Raw genomic sequence first — 26109 nt, forward strand, 5'->3', positions numbered from 1 at the left:
CAATGCCATTGGCTTTGCTTATTCGTCTATCTGCCTATCTATTTGTTTTCTCTTAATTCCCGTTCATTTCTTAGACGGTTTCCTGAGATGCCAACATTGACATCATATCGTCATATGCTGTAACGAAAGCAAAGACGAGAGACCTTGCTCATAAAAATCATTTTAATTCATCATAAACTTGATCGGTTTGGAGAGATGAAACAATACTGACAACATTGGTTTACTTTTTCATGGAATAGTATAAGAGCAGTATTTTGAATTGGAAAGTACATTGGAAGGTACACAGTTGTTGCTTTTTATCTTATTTTAATGACGGTGTACGACATAGTTTGTAACGTTTATAAATAGACCGTCGCCCACGTGGGTCTCTCTCCGTCCCTCTCACTCTTTCTGACATTTTCTAAAAGGCATATCTGAGATACCTGGCGTTCGTGCTGGGAGCGACCTGTGACGAAACTTGAATGTCAAATTGTTGCAGCAAGAGAGGTCAAATCATGTCCATAGGAAAAGTGGTCAGCCCCTTATGAATTAATGCTTTATGCGCCGGGCGTTGCAACAGAGAACGAGAGAACAGATTCTGGAGGACCATTCACCGTCGAGAGCGCTTCCTGGCAACATGCTGTCGTCTAAGGTAAGGAAGGGAACGCCCACACGCACACTCTCCTCTCTATCTCTCTCTCACGGCACCTTCATGGGCACTGCACTTGTTCGCCTCCACAAATAAGTCGCGTTTCTCGCAACTGTAATGTTTGTGATTAGTTTGCGTAAGTGACAGAAATCAGTACCACAAGTGAAGGTACAAGGAGACCCCAAAATGCAAGAATATTCATTCGCTTTTTCGCTGAACATACACACTGTCACTTATATGTTCCATTTCTGACCCAGTGTATCATAAGAAGTGGAAATAAATACGAAGAAAACTTTAAATGTTTTCAAGTTCATTTTGACATCTAGAACCGTTCCTCAGACGATAAAAGTTATTAAGCTTGACTAGTCATTTTTTTAGTGAATTTTATGCATAATATACAATGTGCGCTATAACAGGGGCGTTTGTGTCATTAGCTTTATAACAGGGGCGTTTGTGTCATTATCTTGCTAAAAATGATTTAAACTTTGCAAAATTTGAACCTAATGTCCGAACCACAGCCCGTGATTGTATGAGGTGCTATACCAAAAGGGAAGAGAAAAGGAAAATCCCAAGTTCATCTTCCTGGAATTAGCAAGCAGCACACCGGGGTTATTGTTCACTTTCAGTTATTTTTCTGAAAGAGTGAGGATACAACAACATCAATTTCAGGAGAGGAAAGGTTGTAGGAAATTTTGATAACGGGTCCTTACGTCTACTGCGCCAGAAGCAGGATTAAAGTTTATACACATGCATACATTTGTAAGTGTACACGCATATATAGAAAACGCATACAAGGCACTATAATAGTGTATTTACTGTGTTTATTGTACTTTTTAAGATTACGCATAAGGAATAAAAGGCCGTCTGTGTTTTCAATCGATTTGTCCTGTAGTCATGTAAACTTGTTGGAAGCACTCTCGGTAGGGCCTTAAATTACATTCGTCTATTAATCTACTCAGTTCTTGCGTGACCCTTCGCTTATCCTCCAGAATATTTCATTGAAATCCATCAGCAACTCTTCCATTTCACCAATCAGAATATCTCTCATCACGAAAAGCAGCGTGAAACCCTATACAAGCCTTTCGTAAAGGTGCTTTGTAAAGGCAAGAAAAATTAAAAAATCTAGTACGGTATTCATTTCAGTCTCATGATTATTAGAGTTTCTCTCAAGCAGCAGACAGACAGGCGGTCATTACCCGTTCTGGTGTCGTTCATTAACCACTTATCACCGACTCTCAACAACAATCCAAGTTCAGTACCATGAACCTTTCTGCTCTTCACTTCTGCAACTAACTTGATTTCATTATTGGACCCTTACTTTTCCATTTGATTTTTGCATGTCTGCTATCATGTAATTTTGTACGGGCTACTATCAAAGTGATGTTTTTTCTTCTCTCCTTTTGAATGTTGTGTTTTGATTTACCCGAGTCTAGTGTTTTTTAAAAATTACAATTCAGCTTTTGCTAATAATATGTTCCTTTTTCCATTTTTCTTTCGTGTTTCATTGTTCATCATTTTTGTATTTACTTGAGTTCTATCTTTTTTGTTTAATAATTCCATTTGAATATGTTTTACTGTGCATTCTGTTTTACCTAGACTATGGATTTTTATTTTCTCTGAGAAAGTTTTATGAACAAATAGGCCCATCCATAATTCTAATTCTGCAGTTAAAATGTAAATGGGGCAATGATCGTTGTCTTTTATTCTCTTGAACCACATGCTGTTAAAGGAGACTTCTTAACGATGAAAAATAAATATTAATTTCCAAAGATCTTATTAAAAATGTACAAGCAACTTGTTGCTACCGTCTGTAGAGCAGGTTAGCAACAATCCCACGAACTTGAAACAAGCGGTCCCCAAGGCGTGATGGCCACCCAAGAAGCAATAAGTGGCAACTACGTCTAGCCAATGATAAGCCTGGTACGTCCAACCGTTTTACAGAAAACCGGCACATAAGATTTTGTCAGTATTTACTTCATTATTCTTTTAAGAATATAATAAAATTTATATTACAAAGCACAGGACAGTAAAGAAGCAGACGGAGCTCCATTTCAGTATCAAGAGTTCCAAATCTTACCAAACTTTCGAATTCATTAAATCAAACTTTCGCATCGTGGGAAAATCGCCTGCCCATCGGTTCGGTTGTGGTGCAGGTAGCTCTAGAAACCCCAATATGCATTTTCATGTCGACTCTAAAGGTCGAACAAGGTATATCTCATTAAATTATGCGAGGATATACGTTTTCTTGTAAAGCACCCGCAAGATAGGTGCATAGCAAATTTATTTTTGCAAGGACATAACGCACTGGAAAAATAAAGCAGAAGAGTAAACGAGGTCATAAGGGGCATGCGACACCTTTCGACGTTTATCTAGCTTTTACCCTTTCCAAGAGTATAGTAGGCCCATATATATATATATATATATATATATATATATATATATATATATATATATATATATATATATATATATATATATGTGTGTGTGTGTGTGTGTGTGTGTGTGTGTGTGTGTGTTTGTATGTAATGAATCAATATGCACCTATGTTTCCAGGGAAAGGACCAAGTTCATTACTAAAAAAGGGAACACCTTGTTCCACTATTGTAAAATATTTGGTCAACTGCTGACCTAAGTAGATTTATATACCTGGTGCTTAGTCGATCTCAGTGGGTTGTAGCCATTGTGGAAAAATATCATAGGCTAGCAAATTAACCCAGGAGAGTAGTAGTGATCCGGAAAGTAGATTAACACCCACTGAATCCACTACCTAGCGTCATGAAGGGTCTTTGTATTCCAAGTAGTTTCATAAATTTTTGAACTAACTCATTTTCTGATAGCTAGCATTTTTCTGTACATTGCGCACTTTGCAGAAGTGTTACCCTATTCATCTTTTATTGCTTTGATTTTCAAAGAGAAAGAGTTTCATTTTACTTTTTCATTTGGTATTTTACAAAATGCTGGGCCTATTTATTATAGTCCTCACATGTACTGCAAATAAAATCTAGTTTTGTTAAAATAACTTGGCAGTTTTAATGCTCTTGGTATTTCATTGTTGCCAAAAACCGACATTCATTTTTGAAGAGGATGACCTTTCATCTTGAACGGTATTTTCATCCGAAGCAGAAAGTATTTATTCATGGAAGCGATTTCCGAGATCAGCCGTTCCTTTTATAGTAGGCGCACAATAAGTTCATTAAACCAGGTCGGATCTGAAGGCCGGGCTGAACCCTAATCCGTGCACCGATATTCAACTTTTTCGCCAAATTCGATCATCATTTAAGGGAGTTTACTTATGGAGACTTATCAACCATTAGCGAGGGGCCACAAGACTCTCGCTGCTCTTCAGTCTTTTTCTTGCTTAGATCAATTTACCCCATATGCACGTGGTCAAGTTTTTAGTTTCCTTTTCAATTGTGTAGGCAGGCTTTCAGTTCTGCAGAAGGTTACTGGGTCAAGGTTGCAGGTTCTGGCCCCTCTTACTTTGGTCTCATGTTTATACATGCAGTTGACCAGCCCCTCCCCCGCCCGCTGCTCGCTCCGTCTCGTAAGAACTAAACCAGTTTCCAGTCACCGCCTCTATAGGCGTTTTTTATCAGCAGAAGTGAATGGATATCAACGCCGATATTGGATATCTGTGCGAGATACATTGTCCGGTGACTATTCAAAATATCTCATGAACACATCTGATGTGGCACTAGCAATGTTAATGGAAAAAATTATGTCAAAGTTGATATCTGAAATGCCTCTGGGATGGTCATGTCCCTTCACACAGCAAGAGATTCGACGCGTCGTGTGATAGCCAGTTGCTGTCAAAGATCAGATTAACAGTATGTAGATACACATTCATTACTTGAATGTCAAAATATATCTATGTGTAATTATATGCATGAGGATTGCACCATAAACACGTACACCACATGCGATCACTTTACCAGATTTCCAGGTTTCAAGTTCTTTTTTACTTGAGTGGCCGCAACAAAAGTATACAGATGCAATGTTGCTTTCTCTCTTGCACCGGTTTTCTCACTTGGATTCGTTTGCTCTTGTTATTCGTTTATAATTTTTTTTTCACCCATCTCTCACTTCTTATGCTTATTCCTCATGGAGATGCGCTCTTCTGAACAATAAAAAAAATTATAAGAAATAAGCAAAGTATTTTACTGGGAAATGTATTCTTACGAAAGGGCCAATATCAGGACGCACACATGCAACAGCCACACTAGCTTTATTGGTCATGTTTTTATCATTGTGAATTTACTCCATTCACTTAGATCGAATAGTAATCTGTCAAAACATGTATTACAACGTGGGAACTGTAAAAGCAATGGGATTTACGGGATTGCAATATTAGTGAAAAATTAAAATTTCTTATGGATATCTTCAGAAGAATAAATTCCTCTTTTTCGCGGTGAATCTTTACAAGTCTCTTAAAAATGTGTCAAGGTTAAGATTTCTATAAGTAATGGAGGTGTTCGGATTTCTTGTTAACCCAAACTGGACTTCTATGAGGCAAATGGTCCTGTGTACGGTAACTGAGATGGCTTTACAGAATCAAAGTCAAGTGTATACATCAGTGCTGAATACTCACATATAATTCGTACGGCTTAGAACAAACAACCATTTGTACATATACAAATGTAATACAATGTTTCCTTATGTCTTTTAGATCTTACTCCCTGCCGGTTGGCCTCCTCAAAAAATCACTGAAAAGAACTGACATTTGTTGACCAAAAACTCTGTATACAGCGAACTATTTGCCATTCAAACTGAACTGTAGGCATTTATTGTGCAATGCCTACATTATTTTCTTTATGACATTTAATTATATATATTTCAATTGTCTGCTTGAAGCCTTCATCAAAAGACTGATGGAATATGGTGTCACATCTCAAGATATTTTAGAGTGCTTAAAGCAATTTTCCTTTAAATAACGTTTCGCTCTCTTTACTGAGGTATTCAAGCTTCTACTTTGGTCAACTGGCTTACCTTAGATGCCATATTTAGTTGCTTAACCACGATTCAGAAAACTTTGGCTGCGCCACAGTTTCATCTGTTCTATGGATATCTGCTGTATAATGTGGGGGAGGGATCTCTTGCTTCAGGTTTCTCGCTTTCCTTCCTCTCATCTAGTTTTTCATCCTCTACCAGTGTTCTTGTCTGAATCCTCTTCTTTGTTTTGAATCTTCTTCTTTGTTCTTGTTTTTTCCTCAGCTATTAATTTCCGTATTAGCTAATTATGTGTCACTATCATTTATTATGAAAGATTTACATTCACAGCCACTCTTTCTTCGTCTCTCTTTTCTTCCAGTTTTCGGGAATCAGCGAGCGATTTGGTAGAAGCTCTGTCCAAGTTCATACCCTTTGGACTTCTTACGCAGTTTCTGTTATTTTCAGCTTTCCATTATGAAAATAAGGTTAAAAAAGAAATGATTGGACAGATGGACATCTCTTGACCCATGTCCTTGAACTCTATTAAAAAACTGGAGAGCAATTCATTCCGTGGATTTTGCTGTATTGGAATGTGTAAGACACAGATGGAATTTGGAACTTATTCTTTCATCATGGTTCTATCGTGGTTCCAGTCTCGACGTTTCGTCTTCGAAATCTTCCAGGATGAAAGTTCCGAGTAAAATTGGGCTAAGAATAATATGGGCAAATAACCGTAGAATTTTATATTGAGTGTCAAGGTATAAACGTCATCACTTGCCTAAGATCTACTAAAGAGGCGAATGGGAAAAGTGTGAAACAAACGGCAATAAATATTTGCGCAGTCATGACCTGCTTTCCTCTCTGAAGAACTGATGCACAACTGATTACTGCTGAAAAGAAATGAGTCTGACTCAGAGCAAAAACAAAGAGGCATACTGCACCCGCTCCACCAAATCGACTTATTAAATACAAGAATTTTTACGTCACTTTATGGGATCTATAATCATAAAAAATTACAATTTTCCCATTAGTCTTACATAGTTCCTGTTAACCTCACTATTATTGTTTTGTATCTTTTTTCCTTAAGATTTGAAGTTTCATTTTCTCCTACAAAGATTTGTGGATTTTAATTTTCTCTGGGGATTCTGAATTACACCTATATATATCCTGAAACTCAATTTAATCAAAGAAATATAAGGGGCTTTACTTGAAATACCCAAACCTCTGAATTCAATCCTGTGCGCTCCACTGACATGCTCCTGTGTATTACTTACTTGAATGTTAGAGCGTCAACTTTGCTCCAAAAGTTTTTCCTTTGTGACATGTTGATGTAATGAGCAGCTTTCCTTTGTCAGGACAGAATTTTCAACTCTGTTCTTCATTTTTTGCAGACTGGAATCCTGGTTAGCCAGATGTTGGTTTCTATCCTGGTTTTGGGACCTGAAGCCGAAGGGTCCTTACCCCAACATCAGAGCGATCATAATCCGTCCGAGATCCGTTTTCCAGTAAGTAACAAACACTGATCAAAAAGTACTGACAAACTTAAAATACTCTAAGATTACAGTGTTCCTTACCTGATATTTCTTTCTAATATCTAGCAGAACATAATCCAGTGTTTATTTATTACACCATATTTACTGTGCATATGATAATAATGAAAACCGTATGTTTTATCATACCGAGTATGATTTCTACAATTTTCAAGCATACCCTTGACAGGAAATGACAACATATTGAGAAGACGAAAGTACGTGAATGTGGGACAACAGAAGTAAACTGGAATCAAAATTTAAGTGTATTTTAATAAGCATATTTAAATTTTACCCTGCCCCCTTCCAACCATCAAAACTTACGCCCATCTACGAGGAAATCCTGGTACTAGACACTGGACGAATAGAGCCTGAAATGAAGACGAAGTGTCCACATAAACCACAGTCAGTTTGCTTCCTTGAATTCCCGTAGCAACATTTTGAACCGAAGTAAACCTTTTATCTACTTCAGCTGATGACCAGAATGCAAAAAAAGTACATTCAGTGACGTGTTGAATTTTTGTGAGCCTTTTCTACACAACACTCACTCACACTCCAAAGTCATTAGGCCAATGAAGTATGCCCGAATGTATAATCTAGACAAAGATTTCTGGCAGTTTTTGTCGCAGCGGTCCTGAGGGTCCTGTGGCCAGAGGTTGCAGGACGCCCTTGTTCTGAGGGATTGGCTGCACAAGGGATTATGTTATCAAGCGAGTCAGTAAAGGAAAAATCGTTTCATTTAACAGAATATTTAATTCCTATTCATCAAAAGTATTTAAAAGTGAAAGTAATGCAAAAACAGTAATGCGAAAAAGTAATGCAAAAAAGAGCCCTTCAAGGACGGGATTCTCAATAAAGGGTACAAGCTGTTAACTGATTTTGAATGGATTGGAAATCTTATGCATGAGGCAGAGAACAAGGAACGCAAAGGTTTTGCTGCATACATACATACATACATACAGACACACATATATTTATAAAAACATACACACACACACTTACACACACACGCACACACACACACACACACACGCACACACACATACATACATACACACACACACACATATACACATATATGTTGTTATATATATATATATATATATATATATATATATATATATATATATATATATATATATGTATGTGTGTGTGTGTGTGTGTGTGTGTGAATTTCTATCATATCACCATGAAAATTTTTTACATTCACAAATTGAGCTACAAAGGCCATTTAATGTCCTGTTCACTCTATTTTGGAAATAACACTGAATGGGAATTATAACTGATAAGTGGACAGTCACCTGACAGATTCAAACCACCACTGACTTCAGTGATGAGTTCTCTTTTATATATACATACATACATACATACATACTACATATATATATATATATATATATATATATATATATATATATATATAGTTCTTCATTGGATGGGTCGATATCGTACTGGCCTAGCATTCGCCTAGGCCCATGTTCGATTCACTGGCCGGCCACTGAAGAATTAGAAGAATTTATTTCTGGTGTTAGAAATTCATTTCCAGTATAATGTGGTTCGGATTCCACAATACGCTGTAGGTCCCGTTGCTGGGTAACCAATTGGTCCTTAGCCACGTAAAATAAGTCTAATCCTTCTGGCCAGCTCTTAGAGAGCTGTTAATCAGCTCAGTGGTCTGGTTAATCTTATATATATATATCAACTTTATATATATATATATATATATATATATATATAGTCAACCTCTTGTATTGTGGTGGAATAAGGACTTAAAACCTACGAGTAGCTAAAATCTGCTAATACTTGACATTACACTCTAAAAATGCTTATAACTTGCTATTTAAATACTTCAAAAACCAGACTCCCTCTAAAAATTTTTATAACTGCTTATTTTAATAGTTCAAACACCAAATGTATATCTTAAACTATAATCCTATACAGAATATACCTTAAACTATCATCTAAAACACTTTAATGTCATTTCAAAGTTACAACATTACCCTTAAAAATATATGGCTTCAGCTAAGTGTGAAAACTATTCAAGTTACCCATATTTTCAAGTACATCCATTTTCTCTCATACCTTCAACTATCATCCTACACAGAATATGCCTTAAACTATTATCTAAAACACTTTAATATCATTTCAAAGTCATCTTAAAACATTACCCTTAAAACTATATGGCTTACAGCTAAGTGTGAAACCTATTCCAGACACCCCTATTTTCAAGTACATCCATTTTCTCTCACACAGTATTGAAGTAACTCCGTTTTCTTTTTACAGTACATGGGGAGATACTGGGAAGTTAGGTAGTGTATACAGTACATTAATATTTAATATGCATTGAAAAATAAATATTACAGTAAACCCCCCATATTCGTGGGGGATGCGTACCGCACACCCCCGCGAATAACTAAAATCCACGAATACTTAAAACCCCTCTAAAAACACTTAGAACTGCCTATTTTGATAGTTTAAACACAAGAAATACCCTCTAAAAATGCTTATACCTGAGCTTTTTAATAGTTTCATCACAAAAAGTGCATTTAGTCATGAAAATGATAAGAAAACACAGTAATTAGTGAATATTTCTCAGTGAAAAATACTGCAAATGGGCGAATTTTGCGCGAATAATGGGTAGATACGTTCCAAAGAGAAATCCGCGAATAGCCTACATGAGTCCTCGAATCGCACATTTTATTGATAGTTTGCTGTGTTTACTTCAATATTAATATTTTAAAATTAATAAATAATTTTATATCATAAAAAATGTATTTAGTCGTGAAAATAACATGAAAATAAAGTAATTAGTGAATATTTCTCGACGAAAAAATCCGTGAATTACTGAATTTTTCGAGAATAATTCAGTGATAAGTTCAACAGAAAAATCCACGAATGGGTGAAGCCGCGAATCCTGAACCACAAATAGCCGGAGGTCGACTATATATATATGTGTGTGTATGTGTTGGTGTTTATGTGAATGTGTTTATGTAGATATATGAAACTAATTAGAGGTCATGTCACACATGAGGTTTTCAGGCCAAAAGGCCTCATCACTAACTTTGATTTCTCTTCCTATTATTAACAGTTGAACCTGTCATATTCTCATTTTTCAAACTTGCATCTATAGCTGATAAGGCTGGACATTTAAGCATATCAAACTTAAAAGATATTGGACATGAATGTAGCAAAGGTAATATATTGTGAAAATGTGACTAAAAGACCTCTTGGACTGCTCTCTGGGTAGCTAGGTAGCAAAAGTGGATGATAAAATATATATTAAATGTAAACTGATAGACATGCAAATGGACGATATACAGGAATAATAAGTTAATTTGTAAATCTAAAAATCAAAAATTAGGTTTTATATATATATATATATATATATATATATATATATATATATATTATATATATATATATATATATATATATATATAGGTGTGTGTGTGCGTGGGTGTGTGTATATTCATATTTCTATACATAGCAAGTAGATGAGATCTATAGAACCAAAGACATTCAGTTAATATCAAGACGAAAAACTGAGTTAAAATATAATTATCAAATGCTATCAAAATAAATATTTGTTATCTGGTGTAAAGGCGTCAAACACCTCTTCATTTCTGCGTTAATCATGCCATGTATATTACCCATTATTATTTCATATTTTTATGTATCCCTCCGTACACATTATTGTCCGGCCTTTCCGCCGATGTATGTAACTACTTTGTATGTTTATTGTAATGCAAATTATTCTCATTTATACTCCATCTAACAAACGCAAATTCTTGTCCAAATACGTGACATGGGAATCCGCAGGTCAGTCACTTCCTTTCTGTCTGCATTCCTCAATGTATACCTGGTTTCTGAGAAATAAATCATTCATACCCAGACCTATCTTCTTGAACCTCACAACTGGTGACCCAAGGAGCGACAGGTAACCATGCGGTTTTGGCCCCGCCATTAATGGACTAAATATGGCCGCATTTACCTTCAGAGAGCCTTTAACGGACTCAAAACACGACACAGTCTAGGCCTCTGAAAGCTCCTTCCTCGGAGGAACCCCATGCCATTAACGGACTAATAACAGGCATCCCCGCAAGGGTACGTTTTGGCATTTCAAACGGTTTGGCTCTCGCCATTCACGACTCACATCAACCACTCAAATTCTAACACCATTAGCGGACTAAGTATGGTGCGTACTCACGTTTTGGTGTGTGAAAGTAAAGATGGCAAAGTCTGAAGTACAATCGCAATCCAAAAACACGGAAATCGTCTGTGTGCCACTTTTGCCCACAAAGCCAGATGCGGTAAAGCTCCCCTTGTTTTCATGCCAGAACACAGCATCTTGGTTTCTGCAGGCAGATGCTCACTTCCGGGTGGCGCGCATCACAGATGAGAAGACCAAGGCAGACGTTACCATGACAATGCTACCTGAAGAGGTCTTCAACAAGATCATCCCATGGCTTGACTCACAGCCAGACAAGGTCACATACACAGCCTCGTGAGACAAGCTGATACAAACGTATTCCATGACCGTCCCTGAGAGAGCACAGTGCACCCTAGACCTATTGACCCAGTCCCTGGGGGAAATATCACCCAGGAACGCCTGGGACGAAATGCGTGGTCTAGTAGCACTGCCGGGTGTCGACAAAAATGAGTACAGGAAGGAAATCAGCCTGACAAGAGCAATATTCCTGCAGCGCCTTCCACAGGAGGTGAGGGGCCAAATTACTGACGCAGACGCCCTTCCCATGGACGAGCTGGTCGATGTTGCCCAGAAAATCCACGAAGCCACTAAGGCCACCAAGCACGTCGCTGCCCTTGCAGCCGCCGCCCTCGCAGCCTGTAGCCTGACGTTGGAGGACGACGACCCAGAGAACACAAAAGGGATCTACAAGAGGAGAGCACCACCAAGGGAGCAGAGGGCATGCACGAACCTGGCATGGTGCTATTTCCACAGAAGATTCAGCCCAATGCCAAGAACTGCAAAACCCCATGTTCCTTCACAAAAAATGAGAAGGGCGGCCACAAGTAACAGCAGTGGCCGCAAAATACGACTCGCGACCAGCAGGTTTCTTCATCAGAGACGATATATCAAAGCGGCGCCTGTTGGTTGACACGGACGCAATGCAGTCAGTGTTCCCGCCGTCAGAGGAGGACTATACCTTGACAGCTGACTCCACGACCTCCCTGGCAGCCACAAACGGAACCCCTATCCGCTGCTATGGAACAACGACCCACACAATCTCCATCTTGGGCTGGAGGTATCACTGGCCTTTTGTCACTGCAGAGGTCAAGTTCCCCTTCCTGGGTGCCGATTTCCTGGGACATCATAGACTCCTCGTCAACGTCGGCAGGCAACGCCTTCTCGACACCGGAACCTGCCACTCCCGGCCACACTCCGCCAGACCAGGGATGCCCGTCGTCTGCTTCACAGCCTCGAACAATTACACCACCCTCCTCCAGGAGTTCTCGTGGGTTTTTAAACCAGACCTCCGCCAATTGCTGGGAGCCGTTGCCAAGCACGGCATCTACCACCACATCACTACAACAGGCCCCCCAGCTCATGCCAAGTTCCGACACCTGCCCCCCAAGAAACTACAAGACGCCAAACGGGCCTTTGCTGAAATGGAACAGATGGGCATCTGTACCAAAGCATCGAGCCTGTGGGTGTCTCCCCTGCATATGGTAAAGAAATCAGATGGTTCCTGGAAGCCCTGCGGAGACTACTGTCGCCTGAACTTAGTCACCATGCCAGACCACTACCCACTGCCGAACATGCAAGACCTGACAAGCACCCTTGCACCCTTCACAGGGCCAAGGTCTTCACGAAGATGGACTTGCTAAAATCACATTTTCAGGTTCCTGTGCATCCTGACAACGTCCCGAAGACAGCCATCATCACGCCGTTCGGGACGCACACCTTCTCCTACTCCACCCTCAGCCTCCGGAATGTGAGGGCCACATTCCAGCGTCTGATGGACACCATCCTGGGGGATCTGCCCTTCTGCGTCTGTTATGTAGGCGACATCCTTATCTTCTTCAGGTCCCCAGAGGAACACCTTCACCACGTCCATGCTGTCCTGAAGCGCCTGCAGGAGAACGGATTAGTCATCAGGTTCGACAAATGCACATTCGGGGCGGACACAAGATCTCCCCAGCAGAAGTACGCTCCATGGCCTCCAAGGTGAAAGCAATAAAAAAAGTTCCTTACACCGCAGACAATCAAGGCCCTTCAAGAGTTCCTCGGCATGGTAAACTACTATCGCTGATTCATCCCAGGTATCGCCCACATCATGTATCCCCTGACCAGAGTCCTGAAGGGCAAACCAAAAACACTGACGTGGGGCACTCCGCAACAGCAGGCATTCAAGGAGACGAAGACAGCCCTCGTGAGTGCCACCACCTTAATGCATCATAACCCCACCGCTTCCCTGAGACTCACCACCGACGCCAGTAATATCGCCTGCGGAACAGTGCTTGAGCAAGTAGCTGATGGCTCCTCCCAGCCTCTGGCCTTCTTCAGTCACAAGTTGTCTCTGGCAGAGACCCGCTACAGCGCCTTTGACAGAAAGCTGCTCGCAATCTACCAGGCTGTGTGGCACTTCAAACACCTGCTGGATGGCACTCCATTCACCATCCTCATGGACCACAAGCCCATGATGCACGCATTTACGAAGGCGGGCAACGCATGGTCAGCAAGGCAGCAGCAGCACTTGGCCGCCATCTCCGAGTTTGATTGCACCATCACCTACGTCACCAACAGGAACAATCCAGTAGCCGACGCCCTGTCAAGGGTGGAAATCAATTCCCTGCACCTTGTCATAAACTACGAAGACCTGGCAAAGGAGCAACAAGGCAGACCCGGAAACACCAGCCTACAGGACGGCACTGACGGCACTCAAGTGGGAGGATGTACCCTTGGGCAGTTTGGGCTCAACGCTTCTCTGTGACACTAGCACTGGCCGCCCTCGCCCCCTGGTCCCTACCTCAAGGAGGAAGCAGACATTCAACATCATTCATGGCCTCTCCCATCCATCAGGGTGTACAGAAAAGTTCGTGTGGAACAGCATCAGAAAGGATGCCCGCCAGAGGGCGAGGAGCTGTAGTGCCAAACCAACAAGGTCACAAAGCACGCAGAATCAGGCATTGGTGATTTCCCTCAACCTCGTCAGCACTTTGGCCACATCCACATAGACGTCGTCGGAATTCTACCGCAGTCTGGGGGCGCCAGGTACCTCCTGACGATCATAGACCGCTCCGCTCGCTGGCCAGAGGCGACACCTATGGAGGAGGCATCAACAGCATCCAGCGCAGAAGCCCTCCTCTCCAGTTGGATCAGCTGCTTCGGGGTGCCAGACAGCATTACTATAGACAAGCACTCAGCATTCCTGTCAGAACTCTGGGTCTCCCTGGCACTCCTGATGGGTACGACACTTCACAGCACGACGGCTTACAATCCCACAGCAAACGGCATGGTAGAGAGGGTACACCGCTCACTGAAGGCAGCTCTAATGGCACGTTGCACCGACGAAAACTGGAGAGCCCAACTCCCCTGGGTCCTGCTGGGTCTCCACACCGCAACGAGGGCAGATGGCGACGTATCCCCCGCAGAAAAAGTCTACGGAGAAACTCTAGCTGTTCCGGGGGAATTCTTCCCGCTGTCAGCCGACGACAGCACACACCCCATTCCCGAGGTTGAGGGAAGTAGCACAGAAGTTCGCGCCCTGCCATAAGACCTTCACGGACAGAACCAACACCTACAGCCCGGCTGGCCTGGATTCCTGCACCCACGTCTTCGTCAGGGTAGACGCCCGTCGACCCCCCTTGACCAGGCACTAAAGGGGCCCTTACCGAGTCATCGACAGGACCCCCAAGGCGTGTCTCATCGACGTCCACGGCCAGGAGGACTGGGTTTCCATTGACAGGCTAAATCCAGCATTCCTTTTGGACAGCGAAATCCGGGAGGAGGCAGGCAGATGTCCCAGTGTCCCCCCTCAAAACACGCCCACAGGCATACCCTCCGCCCCACCAAGGAAGGGCCATGGGCGCCCCAGAGGCCGTGCTTTGGCAGATCCAGCAGTTGATGTTGCCCCCCGCCCAAAGTTCTCGAAGAGAAGGTGTCGCCTCCTGCTCCCCCAGCGCCTCCGTGATTAATGTTCATGTCATCCAATAATTATCTGTGTAATCATTGTCTTGGGGGGGAGTACTTGTAAAGGCGTCAAACGCCTCTTCATTTCTGCATTAATCACGCCATGTATATTACCCATTATTATTTCATATTTTTATGTATCTCTCCATACGCATTATTGTCCAGCCTTTCCGCCGATGTATGTAACTACTTTGTATGTTTATTGTAATGCATATTATTCTCATTTCTGAGTCCAGTCCTGTGTCAGCCGGTGAAATTCCATTACAGCACGAATTTCTAGGGTATAACTCATAGATATACCAGAGAAAAGAGTTTCGGAAAGCTGGGGTTACTACCCCCAGTCGCAGCGTCTTCTAGGAAGGCGTCGGTATAAGGAGGGGAGAGTGAATTACCACTACCACGAAACTCACTAAAAGATCTCTCCTTATCAAAATCCCCGAACAGAGCGGTGAGCCGTTACACCCCCACACCAAACACCCGCCAGGACGGCGACACCAGCGCCACCTATACATTCCATTTTCTAGCACGTGAAATCGCTGTTTCTTTTGTGCTCGTCTCCATTATTTTGGAATTTTCTGCTTTCTGCGATGGCGTCGAGCCAGCTACCATTTCCAAGTTAAGTACCATCTTCTTGTGGGGTTTTGTTCTATTTTTTGGCTGTTACATGTCTCGTATTTTCATAAATATTGAGATCTTATTATGTCGCCACGGGCGCCCCCGCCAGCCATGTCGATCGCGCGACTCCTTCTGTTCTTTTCAGTTGAGTTGTCTCCTCGTCGTTATAGATAGATTTTGCCCCTTTGGTTCCTTCCTGGTTCCTTGCGGTGGCTCCCCCTTATGAATTACGCTCAATTGGCCTACTGGCCTTTGTGGAGTGATGCCCCGTCCAGGTTCCCCCTCCAGGTTGGGTTCCTGTTATTTTTGGTCTTACTAGGCTAATTAATTTTTGCTTGAAGATGGTGCTCTCTTTTTTTTTATTATTTTATTGGGTGGTTTACCTCAGGTGCTGGTGCAGCCTCAGATCTAACCGCTTCCCCGGGTAGGCTACGCTCTCTGTTGAGCACATTTTAGTTTTTTATGAGTGATGGTTATTTTGTGGAGTAGGCTTGTTTGCTTCCATCCCCTTGCCCTGGGTGGGAGTTCAGGTTGAGGGAGTTTTGTTGCTGTTTCCTCCGGATCGTTTTGGTGGGCAGAGTGAGCTCCCTTAGTTCTCTTCCTCCATTTGGGGAATCGAGTTCTGGGATGTGTTTCCTCCAGGCTAGTCGCCCCCTTGCCCGCCATTCTCGATCCTGGTTGGTTCTCGGCACAAAATTTCTCTCCCTGTTGCTTCCTCCTCCCCTTCTGCCCTCCTTTTCCAGCCTATATTAAGGTTAGGTCCATATTAGGCTTCACTAGGTAGGAGTCGGGCTTCGTTGCGTTGCTTCCAGTCATATTACCCTTCCAAGATTCATTGTCTGGGAGGTATGGTGCAGTTGAGCGGGTGAGCTCCCGTCTCCTGTTCCTTCCTGGTAGCCTACTCCTCCTCCTTCCCCTCCCCTCCTCCTCTCTCCAGCCTTGCTCTACTCAATGCGGGTGACGCTAGATGGCGTTTTCTCCGAGTTCAGGACTTCTCCTGTTGGATGAGGATTCGCCTCCCTCCCATATCGTCCCTAGCATCGCTGTATTGGGGTTGGTGGTTTGTTTACTCGAACGTGTTCAGTCACTATCCATTACTTTCGTCTCCCGTCGGGTTACGTTGATAATGTAAAATATTGCTTCAGCCTATGTTATGAACATACTGCGCATTTTACCGTCTTGTTTCTCGGCGGGAAGTATAAGCGGAAGGTTTTTTCATTTTTATAGAGAGCGGATCCTTCCGTCCTCTTGAGTTCTTACCATCACTTGTTACTGTTATTATTTTTGTTTTTGTTTTTAGATAAGTCTGTTTATCTACAGGAGTACTCTCCTTAATTCATTATATATATTATATACGTGAGTCAGGTCCTATACCTGGCTCTGGCCGTTAGGTTTTACTGGCAGCCCTTATGGTTAGTTCCTGGTCTCTTCTTCATTCCCGGAGTACTCGGGTCTGAAAACCTTACCTTCCACTCTATGTAATTTAGAGCTTATTGGCCCAGTTTATGATAAGGAGTTCTTCCTCCCACGAGTATTTCGGTTGCAGTTGAGTTTCCCGGCCTCGCCAGCTTTAGTTTGCTTAGGTGGGAGGTTCATCTTTTCTACTTACAGACTGTTCGCTGTGAGGAGCGGGTGCACTGGCCTCCTCCAACAACCTTACGGTCACGTAGTTTGCCGGACCCACGCTGGTTGTGCGGTCCGACTGGATGACCTGGTTGTCTGGCACCCCTGATGGTTGTGAGGTTTGCTTCGCTCTGCACAACTGTCCAGGATGAGTCGGTAAGACAGTCTTTACGTTGTCTCTGCTTTATGCTCCTCATATTGTATATTGTATATTGTTTATGAGGTTCCCGGAATGGTTTTCGTTCTTAGCTAATTGTTGGTTTTCTTACAGGCGGACGAAGTTTCCTCCAAGAAGTCTGCCTTGAAATCCCTCCGGCCTGGGTGGCTGGTTTGGCAGGAACGTTCGTCCTAGCCCCGTCCTCGCGCCAGGTTGAGGGACTTGCTCTACCTCTTCGCCGCAGGGTGGCGGCTTCGCCCAGTGCCTGAAGACCTTGCCACCCCTATCATCCAGCAAACTGGATGAGACCCAGCCACCCCAGTGGATATCCTCTACGCCTGAGGTCTCGGAGGACGTAGAGGCCGCCATGGATCTTAACCTGGAACCAATGAACACAGAGCAGGACCAGGTGGTAAGTGGTGAGGTAAGTGAGGTTGTTGGGCGGGCCCCCTTTATTTGACTCCCTGTTTCATCCATATCTTTCGCAGGTTTTGTGAAGTCTTCCTCCTTGGGTGATAGAGCTCTGTCTGCTATCCCAAGTTGAAGTTGAAGACTTCATGGAAGGCGAAGGGCTACAAGTCCTCGACTTCCAAGAAGGCATCGCCCTTCCCGCCGTCAAGGCCAAGGTTTCAGGACCTGTAGCCTCCGAGCAAGTCTGGTTCCTCCAGCAAAGGCGCCGGTAAGAGGGCTGCAAAACCAAGCCCTCTCGCCAACCTGCTTCGACGCAGAGGCCTTGCCAATCAGCTCTATAAGCGATTTACGGAGGACCTAGATTCGAGATTTAACAAAATCTCCGAGAAGTTGGCCAGTCATGATAACATACTGGCGGGAATGGCTCACCCATCCCCAGCCAACCACAGTATGTTATCCCCGACACTCACGGACCTCCGCCGTTCGATGTCGGTAACCCTTGGCGATTTGCACTCCGGGCCATCCAACATGATGGCAAACTGACACTTGATGGTCTTGGCACGAGACGGTTGAGGAATTGAGTTCTTCCCCGATCTCCCGCCCCTTACCCAGGCTTCGTGGAGGCTTTACGGAGGAAGCTTGATTCGGTCAGACAAGGTTCCTAGGGAGACTGTCATCGATCCCTAGGGACCAAGCTCAGTCGGCTCTTCTGCGCACTCCTGGACGGAGTGGCAGGCAGACAACACGGTTGACCTTTCAAGGGCAACTTTACTATGTTCGCCCTGGGAGACAACCTTCCCACCCCTGCTTGGACAAAAATCGCCTGGCTCACGGCCCGAGCGTGCCCCGATGGTAATCCGTTACCACAGCTAAGGGAGACAGACCCTACTTCCCTGGTATTCCCAGGAAGTAATGAGTTCTGGTTAGATCGCCCGTCCACTTTCACACGGTCGGGGAAGTGGACCCCTTCTGCGCTTCCACGCAATTCAGTGAGCAGCTCCCAAGCTGCGGAAGCTCTTTTGAAAGCGGAGTTTGATGCTCGGTTAAGTTAGTTCGGTCCTTGAACTCCGTATGCCTTACTGAAGTTACTGTCCGTCTCCTGCTCGGACGAGCCTTTTCTTCCAAGTTTTGGCTAAATCCTTTGCTGGCAGGCTTCCAGTCTGACTTATTTGAATTTACTGGCCAGACTGGAATGTAGGAAGTTCATCTTTGCCGATGCGAGCCATCCGCCACGAGCCTAATAAGCTGCGTGAAAAGCTCGATCTGGGGACCTAACCTCTTCCCTGAAGAGGAGGTCACGAATGTTATGGCCGAGGCTACACGGCCAACCAGAGTTCGTTCTGCTCTGGGGCATTTCGCCTATGGCGTAAGACCCCAGAATCGGCCGACCCCCCAATCGAGAGGAGGTAAACGCTTCAGGAGGCATAAGAGGCCCCACCATCAGGCGGTAGTCAAGCCGTCGGTCTCGGCAGTAGCGCAGCCTTCTACTTCCAAGGCTCACCTCAACAGTATGTGCTGGTCCAACCAGCTGCACCCTCCTATGTGGCTCACCGGCGCACAACCCCACATGAGGGCCGTGGTTATTTTCACGGCCTAATAGGGTTGCTGGGGAGGAAGAGGCAAAGCCCCTCATAGAGGGGAAGCCCAACACCACCCCAAGGGGAAGACCTGACGTGGTAGGGGAATAAACCCGCTCCCTCCCACTGAGAGAACACAGGTAGGCGGTCGCCTGTTTTGGTTCAGGGACCAATGGACCTTCAGCCCTTGGGCACACAGCATTGTGTCCAAGGACTAGGATGGAGCTGGATCAAAAACCCTCCTCCTCTAACCAGGTTTTACCAGCCACCACATCAATCCTAAAGGATTACGTGGACAGAATTGCTCAACAAACGAGCAATAAAGAAAGTAAGGCACCTAAAGTTTCAAGGCAGGTTATTCACTGTTCCCAAAAAGACCGATCAGCAAAGAGTGATCCTGGATCTGTCGCGTCTAAATCTCTACATAAAATGCGACAAATTTCGCATGCTTACGGTAGCTCAGAAATCACGGACTCTACTTCCGCGTGGAGCGTCACCACCTCTATCGATCTTTCAGGCGCTTTATTATCACGTCCGGTTGCGCGGAACTTCTCTCAGTTCCTCGGTTTCAGACTCGGGAATCAAGCCTACTCCTTCAGGGTCATGCCCTTCGGTCTGAACATTGCGCCCAGGATATTCACAAAGCTGGCGGACACGGTAGTACAACAACTCCGGTCTCGGGGCGGATATCCCTAGCAGCATATTTGGACGATTGGATAATTTGGGCACCAACAGTTCCGAGTGTCAAGCTACGTCCATAGTCATCAATTTCCTGGAGTCGCTAGGTTTCAACTGAACAGAGAAGTCCCGTCTGACTCCGAGTCCCGGTTTCAGTGGTTGGGTCTCCAGTGGGATCTGTCATCTCACACGCTGTCCCTTCCGCTTCTCCCAAGAGGAAAGAGATAGCATCTCTCACCAGGAGATTCCTCAAATATCCATCAGCATCCCGCCGGTCCCAAGAAAGGGTCCTTGGATCTCTTCAGTTTGCCTCAGTGACAGACCTGCTATTAAAAGCGAAATTAAAAAGACATAAACAGAGTGTGGCGGAGTCGAGCCAATGTCAAGCTCAGAGACAAGGTCTCCTCCATTCCTCAAATCTTAAAGACAAGATTGCGACCTTGACCTCGGTCAGAGGCCTGTCCAATACAGTTCGCTTCATTTCCCCCTCCGGCACTAGTTGTTCACACAGACGCTTCCCTAAGCTGGCTGGGGATATTCACCAAAACAAAAAGTACAAGGAACGTGGTCCACAATGTTTCAGCGGTTCCATATAAATACCCTGGAAGCTATGGCGGTCTTTCTAACTCTGAAGAAAATCCGCCCCCCAACCGGATTCATATCAGGTTGGTATTGGACAGCGCAGTGGTAGTTCATTGCATCAACAGGGGTGGCTCCAAATCAGGCCGAGTAAACCAAGTAATGGTTGCTATCTTCTCCTGGCGAACAAGCACGGCTGGCACCTGTCAGCCACCCACCTAGCGGGGCACGGAACGTGGTGGCGATTCCCTGTCCAGGACTACTCCGTTGGAGACGGAGTGGTCCCCTGACGGGAATCTTTCAAATGGATTTGCCGCCGGTTCCGGGCCTCCAAGTGGATCTGTTCGCAACGGAGAGCAACTCAAGCTCCCTGTTATGTGGCCCCCAACCTGGACCTCAGGCGCACGCCATAGACGCAATGACAGTAGATTGGAACAATTGGGAGAAGATTTATCTTTTCCCCAATAAAATTTACTGCTGAAAGTTTTACACAAACTCAGGACATTCTAAAGGTCAATTAGCCCTAGTAGCCCCTATTGGCCTAAGAGCAATTGGTTCCCTCTTCTTCAGGAACTGGGATTACGGAGTCTTCGGATTCCTAAGCCCATTCTGACTCAGACAGTACAAACCAAGACTGTGTCCTTCCTCAAGAATTCAGAATGCCCTAGTTTTATGGACTTTATAAAATTCGCAGCCCAAAAAGGAGCTAACATTGACCCTGTCAACACTCTGTTTTAGAATCAGATAAAGAGATTCTACTATTAGACAGTATGACTCAGCAGTCAAAAAATTAGCCTCCTTCCTAAGCATCTGAAGCCAAAATCATGACAGCTAATTTAGAGTTTCCTTCTTTAGATCATTGTTGAGAAAGGCCTTGCTCGGCCACTATTGCCACAATCAAATCAGCATTAAAGAAAGTATTTTTTACGGCTTTAAAATCGACCTTACAGATTCCTACACTTTCATCTATCCCCAGAGCATGCGCCGTCTGAGACCAGTATCACGCCCCACAGTCTGTTACGTGGTTTCTCAATGGCGTCCTCAAGTTAGCATCAGAGATGGATAACTTTCATTGCTCTTATCAGGATCTGTTAAGGAAGACTTTATTTTTGATTAGCTTGGCTCAGGTGCTAGAATCTCAGAGCTGTCGGCTCTCACTAGAGGTGATAATTATGTGAACTTCCTCCCGTCTGGAGGTCCTCCTTTCCCCTGACCCTAGATTTTTAGCTAGAACGAAGACCCACAGGACAGGTGGTCTCCTTGGAAGGTGGTGCCCCTTCCTCAAGACCAGTCTTTATGTCCAGTTTATACACTTAAATCTTACCTTTTAAGAACTCCACAGAGTAAGTCCCAGGGTCCTCTTTTTATCAGGGAGAAAGGTGGTACTCTTTCACTAAATGCTATAAGACAACAAATTCTATATTTCATTAAACAGGCCAACCCAGATTCAGTTCCCAAGGTTCATGATATTCGAGCAGTTGCTACTTCCATTAATTACTTTCATAATATGGACTTTTCGGAGTTATCTAAATTTCTGGGTTGAAATCACCCTAGTGTTTAAACGCCACTATTTAAAATCGCTCAGCCCTGAAATTTTTCTACCATAGCTGTGGGAAGTGTCATCTCCCCACCTTAATTAATCATATCCTTGTCCTTTCCTTTCCCCCCTGCCCGCCTGCCTCATTTACTTTTCTGCTTATTCTCCTGGTTGTTTTATACCTCACTGCCTGGCTCCTCATATTGACGTTTCTTGTACCTGTTGATGGAAAAAGTGTAATCTGACATGCCATGATTGTTTTCTTATGGGTACTGGACAGTTTTTATTTGGCTCCACGCACCCCAGATATATGTATATGTTAATGCTCATTGATTTTGTCTCTTACGTGTTTAGCCTAAGTTTACGTGTATAGTATTAAGGTTATATTTGCAGTTATTTTGTGCGCTTTTCATGTTTCACCTTGCTTTAAGTAATTTTAAGGTTTTTGGGGCTTCTTCTCCGTCGTGCCGGGGACCTCCCCACGTTTCATAGTATTAAGTTTTTTGATGTGCCTTAGATTTAGTATGCCTTAGTCTTAATATTCTTGCTACACGGAAGAGATTGCTTAATTAAAATTATTTTGGTAAAACTTTTGCCTTTTCTTCAGATTACCCCCCATTTCTTTTTCCTGGTAGTTGCAGCCTTGGCATGATTCTCTATCACGATTTCACCGGCTGACACGGGACTGGACTCAGAAAGGGATTTTGACAAAGGAAAAAATCTATTTCTGAGGAAGGTCCCGTGTCACCCGTGACCCTCCTGAATCACCTAGTACTCTCCCTTTTGCACATGCCAAGTCTGGGGTTAGTGCTAGCATGGAATGAGTGTAGGTGGCGCTGGTGTCGCCCGTCCTGGCGGGTGTTTGGTGTGGGGCTGTAACGGCTCACCGCTCTGTTCCGGGGATTTGATAAGGAGAGATCTTTCGAGTAGGTTTCCGTGGTAGTGGTAATTCACTCACCCCTCCTTATACCGACGTCTTCCTAGAAGACGCTCGACTGGGGGTAGTAACCCCAGCTTTCCTGAAAGCTCTTTTTCTCTGGTATATCTAGCAAGGTTATACCTAGAAATTCATGCTGTAATGGAATTTCACCGGGTGACACGGGACCTTCCTCAGAAATAGATTTTTCCTTTGTCAAAATCCCTTTTATATGTCATCTAACAAACTCAAATTCTTGTCCAAATGCATGACATGGGAATCCGTAGGTCGGTCACTTCCTTTCCGTCCGCATTCCTCAATGTATACCTGGTTTCTGAGAAATAAATCAGACCCGTCTTCTTGAACCTCACACAGGATGCCTAAAGACACATTTGATGCAAGTCAAGTTTCTGTTCTTGTCATATTACTGAAAGATGATGATGTCCTTCTATGACAAATTTTTATGTCTGGAGAAAGGCAAAATCTAATATTTCTAATTGACTTTGTCCCCTAATTAAGTAATTTTCTTTCAGTAACATATTTCTTTTTTTCCAGTTTGTTGTTATTGATGCTCGTCAACCTTTAAGCATGGCAGTTTTGACACCTAACTTACCAGTGCCACTGCAGCAGATGCTATCTGCCTTACCACAAAATTTTTCCAAGGATCTTGCTACACCTCAGCTACTTTCTCATACATTTCCTAATAGCTCCCCAGTGCCACATCCAGTAAGTAGTCAGATAAATCATATTGAGAACTCTGGGTTATCTAGCCCTTTTTTGCAAACCACAGGTACTTTACAAGTGGAAAATTCATCAGATCCGCAGTCTTCGTTTTCACTTATTCCTGGAGTTGCTGGAGCGACAGGTTCAAGTACTTTACATCTTCAACAGAAACCAAATCAGGTTATAAGTGAAGCTCAGTCTTCATCCCCAGTGTCATCAAGTCTCCCTTCCACATCATCACTTCCTCCAAATCCTAGTGTTTTAATACCATTGTCTTCTGCACACATGGAGCAGATGATGATTTCTTCATTTGGTGGAAAAGAAGCCTTTTTACCACCTATTTTGCAGCCACTTGTGCCCACTTCTCAATCATCAAATGTTGTTACTGACACCACCATAGCCATGGCACCTCTCATTATATCACCGACCAGGGAAACAACCACGACAGAAACGGTAACACCTGTGACACCAGCTATAACAATACCAAACATAGTTGCAGTCCATTCTGAAGTTTCTAAACTTGTTAATGAAGATAACACTTCTGCTCCTACCTTGAATACTAATGCAGACCCAGCTACCACAGAATTCCTAAACACTGATTCAGACTTTGCTTTAACTACTAGCGATTCTGTGGCCATCGCTCGAGAAGACAATGTCTCTACTGTTGAAGGTTTTAGTGATGAAGGAGAGCTTTTTCCTCAGACTCAGTTCAGTGCTCGAACTGGACATGTGCGTGATTTTTCAATTATCGAGTCACAGGCAAACAATGAACAAGAAATAGTTCATGTCACGCCAGTAAGCAATGTACAAGAGACTGATTCAAAAACAAAATCAAGCAATGGGCAAACCACAACTTCGGAAAGTCATAAAAGCAATGGCCAAGTTACAGAGCCTGAAGTTGACAGGAACAGAGCTCTAGAGACAGACCTTAAAGCACATATAAGCAATAAGCAAATGGAACATGCTAACAATGAGCAAGTAACTGGCTTTCTCACAGATAATAATGCATTAAGGTTAAGCAATGAAAGTACCAATGAAATAAGGGAAAGGATCATGCCAAATGCAGAAGAGGTAACTGCTCGCCGTCTCGCAAATATTGCTCGTTCTAAGGTTTCAAATACACCACCTACAACAACTCCTGCTACTTCTATACCCGCAGTGACTATGCATGCAACGGCAGAGCACGTTTCAGCTTTTTCAACAGAGCAGAAAAATTTAGGCCTTGAGAATAGAGAGCAACAAGTAACATTACAAAGCAATCCAGTGCCTATTCATTCAATTGCACAAGTTTTCCAAAGTATTTCAAGAGCTGCTGTCAGAAATGTGGCTCAAGCTGCAGCATTGTCACAGTTTCAGAGCGAAAATTCCGGGGTGCCATCAGTAGCTTTGCAAACAGGGAAGTGAGTCACATAAGATCTCTGATTATGACAATTTATGGAGCAAGTGATGTTCACAAACAGCGCCAGTGTTACGGTTTCTTGAAAGAAATAACAGTCTTTATTTTGTATCGTAATTTTCTGTAGCACATTTCTCATATGTGGTTCGTTATTTACTAAAGTACTTTTAATATCCTGAAAACAGAAGTTGTTTGACAAAGAATTTGAGTACTACTGAAATATTAAATCTTGAAATATCGATACCATTTCTACTCTTCTTGAGAAGCCCTTTTATCATTGGCTTTAAAAAGTAACCGTAACCTTTTATTTTCTTAGTGACCTGCCTTCCTATGTACCTCAGTATTTTTTTATTTTAGCTTTGGATTAAAGGTTAAGAAGCACATTTCTGTTTCACTTTTGTCATAAGGAAGTGAAACATAGACTGAGCAGGATAGTGAAACAGAGATTATACTGCTTTATGTCAGCTGTCCAATATTTTCGATATTTCCGACACTTTGTTTGTAACCACACACGTTTGTATATTCCAGCACAACAAGTTTTGTAATGGATGAAATATAAATTGAAATTCTTTCCGAAGCGAATTAAGTTTTCTTGACCTATTGTTCTTTTTTGAATGAAATCTATCAATGCCCCCTTTAATCCTCTGGGTGTCTTG

The 26109-nt window shown here is 43.3% G+C and overlaps 2 protein-coding genes across 2 annotated transcripts in view; one reads left to right on the forward strand and one right to left on the reverse strand.

Annotated features, from left to right (window-relative positions):
- Positions 1 to 26109, reverse strand: part of LOC136835265 (epidermal retinol dehydrogenase 2-like) — a 60961-nt gene that overhangs the window by 33294 nt on the left and 1558 nt on the right. The window lies entirely within an intron of this gene.
- Positions 540 to 26109, forward strand: LOC136835264 (uncharacterized). The gene is made up of 3 exons (XM_067098544.1): positions 540 to 631; positions 6949 to 7062; positions 23890 to 26109. Exons 1-3 carry the CDS (start codon positions 617 to 619, stop codon positions 25459 to 25461), a joined length of 1701 nt encoding a protein of 566 aa, XP_066954645.1. The 5' UTR covers positions 540 to 616; the 3' UTR covers positions 25462 to 26109.

Source organism: Macrobrachium rosenbergii, chromosome 55, assembly GCF_040412425.1.
Source record: "Macrobrachium rosenbergii isolate ZJJX-2024 chromosome 55, ASM4041242v1, whole genome shotgun sequence".
In the NCBI taxonomy this organism is placed as follows: Eukaryota; Metazoa; Arthropoda; class Malacostraca; order Decapoda; family Palaemonidae; genus Macrobrachium; species Macrobrachium rosenbergii.